General features: G+C 45.9%; 1 protein-coding gene across 3 annotated transcripts in view; it reads left to right on the top strand.

The window, feature by feature from the left end:
* The window catches only part of NIPAL3 (NIPA like domain containing 3), a 53,728-nt gene extending 44,622 nt beyond the window's left edge, over positions 1-9,106 (top strand). The window contains exons 11-13 of one of the 3 annotated variants that reach the window (XM_077899112.1): positions 292-386; positions 4,025-4,099; positions 4,920-5,057. In XM_077899112.1, the coding sequence (XP_077755238.1) occupies positions 292-386; positions 4,025-4,050 (121 nt within the window). In that variant the 3' untranslated portion in view covers positions 4,051-4,099; positions 4,920-5,057. Of the gene's footprint in view, positions 1-291; positions 387-1,560; positions 1,593-4,024; positions 4,100-4,919 lie in introns of all 3 variants that reach the window. The other 2 variants (XM_077899113.1, XM_077899111.1) reach the window with 2 other exon arrangements.
* Positions 9,107-13,887: the final 4,781 nt, after the last annotated feature.

The raw sequence follows: 13,887 nt of genomic DNA, 5'->3' as shown, positions 1-13,887 counted from the left end.
ACAGGCTAAATGGAAGTGAAGAGCCATGGGAGTTTTGCCTGGGAGAGTCTAATTCATCCTGATCAATGCAGTGCAGCATGAAAGGCGTATGAAGCTGTTATTTATCTTGCATCTGCTCCCTGCCCATCTCAGGCAGGCAGCCTCCCCAGTCTGCTCAGCAGCAAGCCCCTCTCTGCAGCCTGCAGCCTGCAGCCCTTTTTTCCCCTGTTGCCTGTTACCTGGGTTGTAAAGTGAGCCCTCTCACCCTCACTCTGGCCTTTCTTCTCTCTCTCCCTCCTCTCTGTTCCTCAGGTGCCTCATTGCCTTCTTGGGCGTCTTCTTAATCACACGTAACAGGAAGAAGGCCATTCCATTTGAGCCCTATATTTCCATGGATGCCATGCCAGGTAACGTTAAAATCCTATGTGCCCAGCTAGCCAGCCCATCCATATAGAATGACTGCTACCTCCTATTTAAAAAGAGACAACTAGCTGCTGGGTTTGGTACAGGGCAGGTGTGCTGTGCTGTCATGGTGTGACTGTCTCTCTCTCCCTCTCTTTTTCTTAAATCTCGCTGTGCCAAATAGGAGGCAATGGTTGAGGCACCTCAGTTGGTTTTGAGCCCATCTTGCCAGTCCCCACGTCTATTTTGGGTTCTCTTAAAGACAGTCCTGATTCACACTGGATATAATTATGACCTGTATATCAGGCTTCATGTCTGTGAAAGGAAAAGAATCCATTCACCTAGTTGGAAAGGAATGGCCAGAGATAGGAAAGAAGATTGGATGAGTAACATTCAGATACTATCACCTCACTTCTTAGATGCCACAAGAGAGTGGATTGTTCTGGAAAGCTTAATTTCCCAAGTTGCTGGGAGCTCACACGGAGAAGCACAAGCTCAAATGCCTTTAGTCCGTGACAGTAACAGAGGTGTGAATCTGCAGAGTATTGTGCAGAAGGGAGTGGCTGAGTCTATGGAGAACTGGAGGGTGCCCGCCCCCAGCCCAAAGGGACCCAGATTAGGAAAGTTAACCCAGGTTTGCTGACCTAAATTCTGTAGGTTAGCAGTGACCACTGGCTTTCGCTCTTTAAGTCAAAATTGATTTTTATTTTAGATACAAAGATGGAACTCTCTCTAGAAAATAACGCCCACCTTTCATTAAGACACTCTAATGGGCAAACTATAACCCCACTGCTGGCATACGGTACTGCTTAACAAAGTACTCTTGGATACAGGTGTGTTCTCAGGGCCAACTGAGGTGCCCCTCCTCTAAATGGCCCCAAGGTTTATGTGCCTACTTCTATATTATTTCCTCATCCCTTGCTATCAAACTGTGGTCTGTCATTCATGCTATTACTAGCTCACCTGTGTATAGCAGTTCCAGGTCAAACCTCTCACTTTGACCCCACTTGTTGGAATTGTGTATAAAATTAGAATAAACAAGCTCTGAGTTGGGGCCTTAAGCTTTCTCCTAGTAGTTAAATGCATGAGCTTTAGTGCATGGACTTTTAAAACCTCTAATCTGGCTGCTCAGATGCCTTTTTTGCTTACTTCCTTGTTTCTCGGCTGTGTCCCGGATAGATGAGGGCGCTGGATAGCTGAATTCCAGATAGGTGAGGTGTCAACTCTGTGTGTGTGCAAGTATGTGTATGTATATGTGTGTTTGTATGTTTACAAACTGTATGTGTATATTATCTCTATAAGTATTTGTATATGCATATATACAGATCTGCTAGTGGAAAATAGAAGGTAACCTAAGGTAACCTTACATATCAATATTCCGTGGTCTGTTTGTGGATGTGGCTCCCGGCTTCCTCTTTGTACCTCGCGACCGGTAGAAGTCAGATCTTCACAAAAGGAGACCCTGCCCCATTGCTGTGGCATGTCAGGACACTTCCAAGTAGACGTGTTCTGTACAATGCAAAGCATGGGCTTGAAGTTCAGGTGGCCTGGATTCAAATCCCAGCTCTATTACCCACCCACTGTGTGACCTTGGGCATGCCCTTGGACCTCCCAAGGCCTCTGACCCTCACTTGTAAATTGGGATTCCTTCTTTTAGGGAAGTGGGATAATATGTTAAAGGCCCCTTGCACAGTATTTGGGACTTGGTAGATGCCTGGTTAAATTTGGGTTCACGTCCCTTTTGCTTTAAAAAAAAACTTCAGAAATTCCAAACACTTGTTTGATCTGATGCCAGGTAGAACATGAAAAATGAAACTGCTTTAAAAAAAAAAAAAAAAGTTAAAAAAAAAAAAAAAGAAAAGGGCAGCCGGGGTGGCTCAGCGGTTTAGCACCATCACACCCAGGGTGTGATCCTGGAGTCCCGAGATCGAGTTCCACATCAGGCTCCCTGCATGGAGCCTGCTTCTCCCTCTCTCTGCCTGGGTCTCTGCCTCTCTCTCTTTCTCCCTCTCTTGTCTCTCATGAATAAATAAATAAAATATTTTTTAAAAAATAAAAATGAAGGGTGCGCCTGACTAGCTCAGTTGGAAGAGCATGTGACTCTTGATCTCAGGGTCATGAGTTCGAGCCCCACATTAGGTATAGAGATTACTTACATAAATTTTTTTAAACATTAGAAATAAATTAATTAAAATTTTAAAAATAAAACTGCTTAAGCAGAGTGTCTTTCTTAGCTACTTGGTTTCCCAAAGTCAGACCTTGTTTTTGGTCTATCTAGATTGGTATCTGCACAACAGACCAGTAGCTACAGTTCAAGAGGCATTCTATTTCCAAAAAAGTATACTACATGTCACAATTTAGAGAGGGTTTAAATAATTCTAGCACCTGAAAAAAAAAAGTGAAAAAAAATGAATGAGAGAAGAAAAAATGGAAATGAAATGAAAAAAGAAAAAGCAGTCCTGATAGCTGGGAGCTGGCCTGACACTCACAGCTGGACCTTGGTGTTCCCTAACTGAAAATCAACAATTTCACAGCACATCAGCCTCAGGCAGGGTCACCCCAACCATGACAAATCAAGACACAAATAGGAGCACTCCATTGTCACACAGGAACACGGGCAAAACTTAACCATTGGGCGCTTGGGTGGCTCAGTGGTTAAGCATCTGCCTTTGGCTCAGGTCGTGATCCTAGGGTCCTGGGATTGAGTCCTGCTTCTCCCTCTGCCTATGTCTCTACCTCTCTCTGTATGTCTCTCGTGAATAAATAAATAAAATTAAAAACAACAACAACAACACCACCTAAACTTTGAACCACGGAGGACTGGCCATCCCCCCAACACGAGTGACCACAGCCTTTTTACCAGTTACAGCTTTAGCCTCAACACAGCCTTCTCTCCATCTGCGTAAGAATTATTAAGATCCCCAGTTACAAAATTAGCCCCACTTCCCAACAGCATCTAATCCAAAGCAAAACCCTGCTTCCTTAAACTGTCCCCAAAATTGTCTACAAATCCAAATCCTGTCTCTTCTCACACCCTGTTACTGAGACATCCCACAGTCCCTTGGGTGGACATCTCCCTCATTGCGGTGCATCAATAAACCCACATCTGTTAGGCTATAGGCATAGTCCTGCCACTGTTTGGCTGAGAAACACTGAAAAAATCCAAAAGCTAAATCATGCCTGGCAAGCCAACCCTTTTTCCTAAGGAACAGGCATCCCCTTAACTTCCCCCAAGCCTCCTCCCCAACCCCCCCACTCCAAAATCCAAACCGCACATTCTTAAACTGTACCCTTCAAATGACCATCAGCTAAGGCTTGTGCTACCTACATGAAAACTCAGTCTTCGCAGGCCATTCACGTAGTGGACAAGGGGATGGGCTTCGGTGTCAGGGCCCAGCTGTGTGACTTCGAGCAAGTAATTTTACCTTTTAAAATCTGTGTTCTTATCCAGATGCTGAGGATAGGATTTGTGGGGGAGGTAGAGGTTCAGCGAAGTACACAGGGAGGCCCTATAGCATTCCAGTTAAGAGTGTGGGCCTCCGCATTCAAACCCCCAGAGCTTAAATCCCAGCACTGCCAGATTGCTGGCTTTGTGATCTCAAGCAAGTTACCTAACCTCTAACTGCCTCATTTTTCTTATCAGTTACTTGTGAGGATCAGATGAGATAAAACTTCTCAACTGTTTAGAACAGGGGTCTGCCATCAGCTCAACACTCAGGTACCTGTTAGCTATTCTCATGCTTTCTGTTGTTACTATCGAGATCTAAAGCCCTCAGCCCAGAGCCTGGGCCTAGTGAGTAGTCCGGCACCTGCTGTTATCTTCATAGTCCTAGAGAGGACGCTTTGCATTCAGTCTCTTAGGGCAGCCTGGGGGTAAGAGAATTTGAAGTCTTCCTTCCCTGCCAGGGAGAGAGCTGGCCTCCAAGACCAGGAATTGTAGAGTAAGGCTAACAGAATTAATGATTAAAGTCTTCTCTCTCAACTTTAAGTAGAAATCCAACATCAACATGTGCCCAGAAGCAACAGAGAGAATCGCACCTACCCTCTGTGCGGATCAGGGATGTTAACTGTTAAAGGCCAGAGCATCTCCCTGTGAATGTCCTGCTGCATCTGCCACCCCCACGTGTCCATGACACGAAAGTTACCCTCTTAGGGGATAAGGAAGTGTTCTGGATCCTGGTTGCATTCGGTAGAGAAGTATTGGCATCTACCACGTTCAAAGCACAGTGCTGGTTCTGCTCCCTCTGGCCCCTCCACCCACATTCCCACCTCATTCTAGGCCAACCCATGGTTATCTTGACAGTGGCTGGCCTGTGTGCATATTTCCTGAAGATTCATCCCTCGTTGCTTAGCAACCATAATATTGCTAGCATATACTTAAGGGTGTTGTTTTTCCAATCTAAAGCATTCAGGAACTTGGCAAGGCACGTGACTGGTGCCTGAGCACTGTAATGAGTCTGTGGTGGGGAGGGGGATGGTGCAGTCTCCTTTGGCCCCCTTACCACCTAATGATTTGGAGAAAATGGATTTCATTTCAGGTATGCAAAACATGCATGACAAGGGAATGACAGTTCAGCCTGACCTCAAAGCTTCTTTTTCCTATGGGGCCCTGGAAAACAATGACAACGTTTCTGAGATCTACGCTCCTGCCACGCTGCCGGTTATGCAAGAGGAACACAGCTCTGGGGGTGCCTCTGGGGTTCCCTACCGAGTCCTGGAACACACCAAGAAGGAATGAGCCCACCTCGAAGGAGACTGTCCTTCCCTCCATTTATAACTGCTCTCAAGCTGTCAGTGGTTCAACCCTGAATCCTAAACTTTGCCTTTCACATCTTAATCTCTTAAACCGAGAACTCTCTAGAAGGGGAACTCGAAGAGCCATTGTCTCTAGCAAAGAACACATGATCTTGGTCTCGGAGATTTCAGGTGACCAGGGTGGGGTGAGGGGGACGAAAGCAGTATTCCCCGGGGGAAGTGCGGAGTTCAGACTCCGCCTGGTACTGCCCAGCCAGCTCCGGGAAAGCATTCCCGAGGCTGATAACTGAGCTTCCTCCGTCAGTGACCAAAGGTTGCCACATTCCTTGGAGCTGAAGCAAGGCAGAGATTCCGTTCTCACTTTCCACATCCAGTGAAAGGCTGGAGACCTCTGAATCTAATCTTCCCTTGCCTGATCCTCCCTGTCTCACGATTCCCATACTTCCAGTAACATTTGTGTAGTCATCACAAGGCATAGTAGGCCAGCCCTGGGAACATTCTATCATCCACCTGTAGGAAATGCACTTCTGCCTTCCAATTCTCCCTGCCCTTCTAGTGAAAACATGCTTGATGTGCTTACATTAGATCTGCTCTGAAACCTAATTTGGTTTTGGTTCTGTGAACTATGTAATTGCTTTTTCTCCCCACCAAAGGAACCGAGAAGTTAAGAGTAGGAGGAAAGTAAGGACAGGAGCAGGGGTAATGATACGTTAGCCCATAAACATGAAGGAAGAAAAATACCTTTTCATCTTATAAGAAGTGATTGCACCACTTAGAAAAAGGCAGAAAATCTGGCTGTTTTATGTGTATGTTCTTGCACAGCAAGGCCCTCTGGGAAGCTAGGGCACTTACCTCAGAGACAGTCTCCATCAAACCAAGCTTGAATTATCGGTTAATTTCCTTGGAGTTGACCGAGACTTTGGGTCCTCGTTCCCAGGCACACATGTCTGGGAAAGCGGGCATTCTTGGTAAGGGGTCACTGCTTCCTTTCAGGCTACATCCACGATTGTCCCTCCCTAGACTGACTGTATACTTCTGAGAATGGCAAGTAAGGGTTTGCAAACTTTAGCATAAGGACCCCCTAGGGAGTGTGCAGATTCCTACACCCCAAGGACAGACACTCTGTTTAAGTGGGAATGATGGGGAGGAGCGAGAGTCTGTGTTCTTATCTGACCGCACAGGTTGTTCTGATGCAGGCAGTCCAGGGATCACACACCTCGGAAGCCTACTGATCAAGAGAGAGGGTCTGCTAAAACCTCCAGGGGCCAACACACCCCTGCTGGAGAGCTGGAATTACCAGTCCTTGTTTCCTGTCCGGGGTTTATTTGGCAGGTCAAATAATTCCCATTGGATCGGTGGCATTTATCCATCCAGCGATTACTACTTAGTAGAACTACATGTAAGGTTTCCCTGGGTACTCTTTAGCTAATAGGGGAGATCACAGTGTTAATAGACCAGTGTTGATAGATCATTAACCTTTATGGATTGTGCTTAATACCGATTTACTACCTTGACTTCAAACACTGGCATCTGCTGCTTGTGATAACCACTTAGGTATTGTGTCTTAACCTCTTCCGTATTGTTGGCTTACTTGCCTAAGAAGGCAACAGACAATGACCTGTTTTCTTCAGGATAGGTATCCACTCAATTCAACGTTTGAGAGGCATTTGCTGTGTGTTAATAAGCATTTGGATGAGGGCGCCTGGGTGGCTCAGTTGGTTAAGTGTCTGCCTTCCGCTCAGATCATGATCTCAGGGTTCTGGGATCGAGCCCCACATTGGACTCCCTGCTCAGCGGGGAGTGTGCTTCTCCCTCTCCCCCTGCCCCTCCCCACCCCTGTTCCTACTTGCTCTTATGCTCTCGCTCCCCCCCATGGGAAAAAAATCTTAAAAACAAACAAACAAAACATTTGAATGGTGAAGGCTACAAAGAACAGCAATGATCCCTGCGCTGCAGACACACACCCAGGAAACCATGAGAGGTGCACATTGCAATAGTGCGCAGAAAAAGGACAGTTACGGGGGCCCTTCTAAAGGTCAGACTGCAAGCCCACAACAGGGTATTCAGAATTGAAGGTGATTTTGAGACACCTGGCCAGTTCAATTGGTAGGACATATGACTCTTGATCTCAGGGTCATGAGTTTGAGCCCCATGTGTGGCATAGAGTCCATTTAAAATAAAATTTAAAAATTAATTTTAAATTAATTAAAAAATAAAAAGAATCGGAGATGATTTGGGCTTCACTCATGGATGGGGGCAAACCTTGCTAAGATTTGAGCAAAGCATAGAAAGCAGGGCGACCACCCCTCCAGGCAGAGGGGCAAGGGGCCAGCATTTGCAAAGGCACAGAAATAGGGAGTGGATGTTGGCAAAGAAAGGAGAGGTAGAGAGAGTGGTGGGAGCTGAGCCTGGAAAGAGACCAAATCATGGAGGCCTTGAATGCCTGCTGAAGATCAAGGGGTATCGCAGAGAGCATGGGAGCCATTGATGATTCATAAGGAAGAGAATGGCAGGGTCAGCACTGATTGGAAAGGAGGCTTGATGCAGAGTATAGAGAGACAATCTGAAGGGATGATAAAAGTCACTTTTCAAGGTCAAGCCGTCAGCCCACTGGAACAAAACACAAAAGGGGAATTAACATCTGGTTTTGCGGTTATTCAGATTTTCTAGGTGGTTTTTCTAAGGTGAGCTGGGATAAGGGATGAGGGCAGAGTGGATAAATGGAAGGTGGGCAGGGAATCCATTGAAGTGTGTCAGGCCCTGGTGATCATTTGGGGGTTTTATGTGCTCCCAATCTCAGTCCACCTCTTCCCTTTTCAAACCATGAGCCCTTTAGTCTCAAGCCAGGCAAGAATGAGACGAGTGGATGAAAGTGCATCATAGTTTCAAGTTGGCCAACTGGTGGTTTCAATGCCACTCAGCCACTGCTGCTGGGACCTGGACCTCCGGTGCCCCAGCACTGCTGGGGGCAGTGGCATTATCCTATGAAGGGGCCACAGGATGGCTGAGCAGAGGGTGCGTGGCAGTTTCCTGAGTGGAAGCCAGCAGTAGGCATCCGAGTGTTTGAGAAGACCAGACAACATAGAACCTCCGTCTCCAGAGTTCTGAATCTGTCCTGGGTTATCTTCTCCCAACCTTGGTCTCCAAGTATAAATGGACTGTTTGCTGGTAGCACTTACTGTTGGCACAGGGGGAGAGGACATCAACTTTCTACTCACAGCCCTGGTTCTTTTTTTTTTTTTTTTCTCTTGGCTCTGACATTCCTCAAGCCCTCTGGAATGCTCTAAGCAATATTAAGTATCACACGTCTTTCTCCTTCCTACCAGCCTATACCTATGGCAAGGTCACCAAACTTGGGTTTAAACCTTCACTTGTTGTCTGATCTTTCTTCTGCTCTTCACTCTGTCCCCACCTTCTAAAGACTGGGACCCTGGGTTCTCTAATCAGACATTAGAACCAGGGCAAAGACTGGTACCTGTGGGCTTTGGTGAGAGCTCAGCCCTCCCCCGGACCCCTCTTGAAGCCACAGGGCTTATGATGCCATCACATTAAAGCTTTAGGTCACATGGGGTTCTTATAGTGTGCAATTGACTGCTGGGTAGGGATGGAAGATCTGACATTTCCACTGCTTTTCTGGTGGAAACCAGCCAGCTTGCTGGTACTGTGTGTATACAAGACATCCATCAGGATAGTGTTGGAGACCCTCCGCCCTGCACTCTTTTGAATTCCGAATCTGGCCCAACAGTGGCTGATAGGCAAAAAAAAAAAAAAAAAAAGAAAGAAAAAGAAATGACTCCATGTTTCTCTGAGAAGCTGTGTAAATGAAGTCACCCTAGAATATATTCTGTGTGGATACTTCTATTTCGTTAACTCCATGGCTGATATGGCATGTCTTATTTTTTTTTAAAAAAATGTGTGTTAGGTGTAAATAACATCATGAAATGATATTTAATTAAAAAAATCCATGTGATACCTGTTTAGTTTGAGTCTTCTGTTTGGCTAATACTTTCTAAAGTTGTCTAGAATAAGTGCTGTCCAATAGAACTTTCATCAGTGATCAAATTGTTCTGTATGCTGCCAAGTACAGCAGCCACTAACCAGATGTAGCTATTGAGAATCTTAAATGTGGCCAAGTGCAACCTAGGAACTAGATTTTTAATTTTATTTCAATTTAATTAAACTCAAATACTCACACAGAGCTGGTGGTGGCTGTAGTAACAGTACAGTTCTAGAGATGCCCATGAGTGTAGTGAAGGCTGAATTAAGCACTTTTTTTCCCCTGCAGTGGTTAAGAGTACAGACTCTGTAACCAACTGCTTAGATTTGATTCCTAACTCCATCACGTATTAGCTGTGTGGCATTGGCAAGTTACTTAAATTCTCTGAGCCTCATCTGTGAAACAGGGATAGTAACAGTATCTACCTAAAGGTGGTTATGAGGATCAGATCAATGAATAGATGTAAAGTCTTGCAACTATGTCCAGCATCCCATCAGGATGTTATGTCACATTGAAGCAATGTGGGAGTCCCAAGCACCAGAGCTTCTGTCCCCAAGGAGTTGAGATCATTCAACTTCCCTTTGTGGATGTCTTCACCTACCTCCCTATACTATTGGCAGTTTATGGAGGCTGAGCAATGAGTAACTTGGTTTCCAGCCCTTCTCCCCTCTCCAGGGGTTGAGAACTCCCATCTTCTAATCATGATTTGGTTTCCTGGTGACCAGCACTCCGCAGGAGCCATCCAAGAGCCCACCCGGCATCGCCTCATTAGAACGAAAGCTGCTTCTAGTGCTCGTATCACTCACAAATTTACAAAAGTTTAGGAGCCCAGAACCAGGAACAGGATCAAAGACAAAACATTAGGACAAGAGATGCTCTGAGTGTTCTTACCACTCAGGAAATTACAAGGGCTTTAGGAGCTCTGTGCCGGGGACAGGGTGCAGAGACCAATATGCGTATTTTCTATTATCTCATAGTGCCCTTATAAAAAGCTCCCTCGCCCCTTCCATCAGGTGAGAGGACTATGAACTAGTGAGTGGGTTCTCACTAGACTGAATCTGCCGGCACCTTGATCTTGGAATGTCCAGCCTCCAGCACTGTGAGAAATAAATGCTTGTTTGTTTAAGCTACCCGGTGTATGGATGTTTTTGTTAAAACAGCCTGAGTGGACTGAGAAACCAGTATAATGAGATGATTCTCATCACAGGGAAAAGATTGCCTGCTGACTTCTGTTGACACTGAAATGTGAATCTTCAACATTGCACCCTAGAAACATTTGTGTGCTTACTTCTCAAGATTATAAGTTAAAAAAAAAAAAAAAAAACGAATCCACAAAGCCCATCTGTAACTCTCCAAAAGCCTGTTTGTCATAAAAACAACAGGCCCAGAAATCTATCCTTGCAGACATCCCTCACACTCATGTGCATCGCATCCCAGAGTGATTCAGGCAACTAGAGAGCTGTCTTAACACTTTTACCAAAATGTCCAAAGATGTTCAAGTCACAGACATTTCTCTTCACATGAATAATACTAGATATCTTTGTGTGTTTTTATACACTACATTTGTGTTTCTTCTCTGTGAACTGTCCACAGCCTTTGCCCACATTCTATGGCTTTGTAGGTCTCTTCTTGACTTGAACATGCTACTTATATTTCACATTGACTAACCCCTTCTTTGTGATGTGAATACTTGCAAGTATTCCCCGAAGATTATTTGCTTTTTGATTTGCTTAGTATTTTTTTGCTCTGAGAAAATCTTTTGGTTTTATGTATTTTGTTTTACATATAATTCAATTATTTCTATGAAATATGTTCTTTTGGGGGCACCTGAGTGGTACAGCCGGTTAAGAGTCCGACTCTTGGTTTTAGCTCAGGTTGTGATCTCTCTTTTTTTGTTTTAATTCATGAGAGACACAGAGAGAGATCCAGAGACACAGGCAGAGGGAGAAGCAGGCTCCCCACAGGGAGCCCAATGTGGGACTTGATCCCAGGACCCCAGGATCACGACCTGAGCCAAAGGCAGATGCTCAACCACTGAGCCACCCAGGTGTCCCCCTCTCTGTATATTTTAAATCCAGTCTTTGATACATCAATATACAAGAAGTCTTTTACTTCTAAACACTATTTATTTTTTAGCATAGAATGTAACTTTCTCTGAGTCTGGAGTAGCATGAGAGCATTAGCTTGTCCATCTTCACCGTTGCCTGAGATACGCCGCCTTCCTGTGATGCACGGAGTACCTGATGTCTCAGGCAGCTATTGAATCAATCAGGGTCCAGGCAGGAGACAGAAACCACACCAGTTACTGGAACAGAAAATTTAATATAAAGAATTGGTAACTAGGTAACTGAAAGTGTAATGGGGAGAATGCTAAGGTGTCATAGAAGTGGTAACTGTGAGAAGCAGCTCCCCCCCTCCCCCCCCACACACACCACCAGGGCTGGGAGAAGACAAGGAAGAAGTTGGAATTATTAAAATTTAGACATTATATCCAAAAGGAGGAGCCCTGTGGAGCCAAAACTCAGAGGTGCTGAAACAAAGGCTGGTGCTGTGTCTCTGGGCTGGAGGAGAAGTTCAAGGGAATTGGGACCTGACCCATGAGGCCTTTGTGTAAGCCCTGGAGGCCAGAGAAGAAGAAGACACACTCCCTGAACTTAAGTGGGAAAGGGAAAAAAATTATTTAATCCTGCCCAAGATATATGTTAGAAGTTGCTGCCCAGTATGGAGCCTAAGCAGCTGCATTCACCTCCTCCGGGTCCCGGAGCTGCTCTGGGCTTAGGCAGCAGGTGCCACGAATGAGGGTGCTGTGGGTGACTGTCAGAGGGATTCCTCAGAAGACTCTAACAGGCTCTACAGACACAGAGCAGTATTTGCCCCACATGGAGCCCTAAGAATTACTCCAAACGGTGGAAGATCTGGCTGTGGGGGGCCCAGCGGCAAGGATACTGGGGCAGGGAGGGAGGCAGGATAGAGCGCAAGAAACGTGGCTCTCCACTTGACCAGGAAGGAAAATAAGGAAAGGCAGCCCTGCCGGGTGTGGGAAACACTGAAGCACTCTGTCTCTCTCTCTCTGTGTCTCTGTCTCTGTCTCTCTCCTGTCAAGTCCTGCCTGCCTGATTTTTCCTACCTCCCCAGGTGGCCTGCTGGCCCCTCACTCACACACCTTGGAAGGCCCCAGCTCACTTCCTCAGAGATAACAAGAATCACCCCTCACATTCAGGGGACAGTAGGCCTTTGTTCTGGTCAACACACCCACACAACTGCAAAGGAAATCCACACCCGCTCTCCTAGTAAGCAACAGAGTTCCTTCTTCCTAACTGGGAGCTGTCTACCGAGAATCACAAGGCATTTGGGGAAATCCATCAGCACGAAAGGGAAAGACAAATGAACTGAGAGGGATCAGAAAACGCAGGATAATGTAGACAAAGAGGGCCACAGTCCACAAGGGTTGTTTAAATTATTGTCTCTATTTTTACAGATGCTTGAAATTTTCATAATAAAAAGAGGAAAAAAACAAATTTTTAAGCAGAAAAAGTGTTTCTTGAGCATTTATTGTGTGCTAGGTACATACGTACAGCAAGCAAACAAAAGAGAGACTCTGTGCTAAGCACACAGTAGAAGATGGGAGGATGTTACTATAGAGGGAGTCATGAGATGAAAGGCCACAGGATCAGGACAAAGGAGGAGGTGAGAGAACCAGGGAAGGCAGTAGAAGCACGGAGGATGGCCTCAGAGCCTGGGCCTAGCCTGACCCGGTGCCCAGGGTGGGCCACAAGGAAAGAAAAGAGTTCAGGAGAAGGCGGAGACCAAGATTTTTGAATCCAGAGAAGACCAAGGTTTTTGAATCCAGACGAAAAGACCTGCAGGGCCAGCTCCCCAGTCTCCAGGACCCAGCAAAAAGTGAAAATGCAGGGACCCCTTGCTCAAAGAGCAGGAAAATTATCATCAGAGGGACAACTTCTTACCATTCATTTTTATTTCATGCCATACCCATCTTAAGTGCAAATAGAAGAGCACTTCAGTCATATAGGAATCACTGATACGATACAATTCGTATTTCATAGCTTATACACAAATACATATTTTTTCTTCCTACCAGGACAGCAGAAACCCTGCGCAAAGCTAACCCAGCTGTTGATATTTTCATTTATTGATATGCACACATTCTACACCTTCCTGCATGGGATTAGTGCCCTCCCAAGAAGAGGCCAGAGAGCTGGCTCGCTTCTCCCCACCATGTGAGCGTACAGAGAATAGCCATAACCAGAACGGGGCCCTCACTGGAACCTGACCATGCTGGTGCCATGATCTCGGGCTTCCAGCCTCCAGAACTGAGAAATCAGTGTGTCTTGTTGATAAGTCCCTCAGTTTATGGGATTTTATTATAGCAACCAGAATAGATTAAGACAGCAAGTCATTAAGCTATTTTCACTCAGCTCCAAACCTGCGCATCTAGGGGATGGCGTTGGGATGCTGGAGCTGGAACTCTGCAAGCTACCCGTCTGCTGTGCTACTGCTCCCTGGCTGCCTGTGAGGGGGACCGTGAGGCTATAGGAGGAAGGAGCTCACCGCTTCCTGTCTCTTTCCTGTCCCTGTGTACATCTCCCAGGGATACTTCCTTGCCTCACAGAGCAGCAATAAAGTCTAGTTTTGTGGTTCTTTTCAACTTTTTCACAACTAGCTTTGAGGCCCCAGTCCTCAGAGATATCAGCACACTCTCCTCAAGGTTGGGGGCCCAATTCCATGGGGCCCTT

Source organism: Canis aureus, chromosome 5 (assembly GCF_053574225.1).
Source record: "Canis aureus isolate CA01 chromosome 5, VMU_Caureus_v.1.0, whole genome shotgun sequence".
Classification (NCBI taxonomy): domain Eukaryota; kingdom Metazoa; phylum Chordata; class Mammalia; order Carnivora; family Canidae; genus Canis; species Canis aureus.
This window is presented reverse-complemented; position numbering and strand designations above follow the sequence as displayed.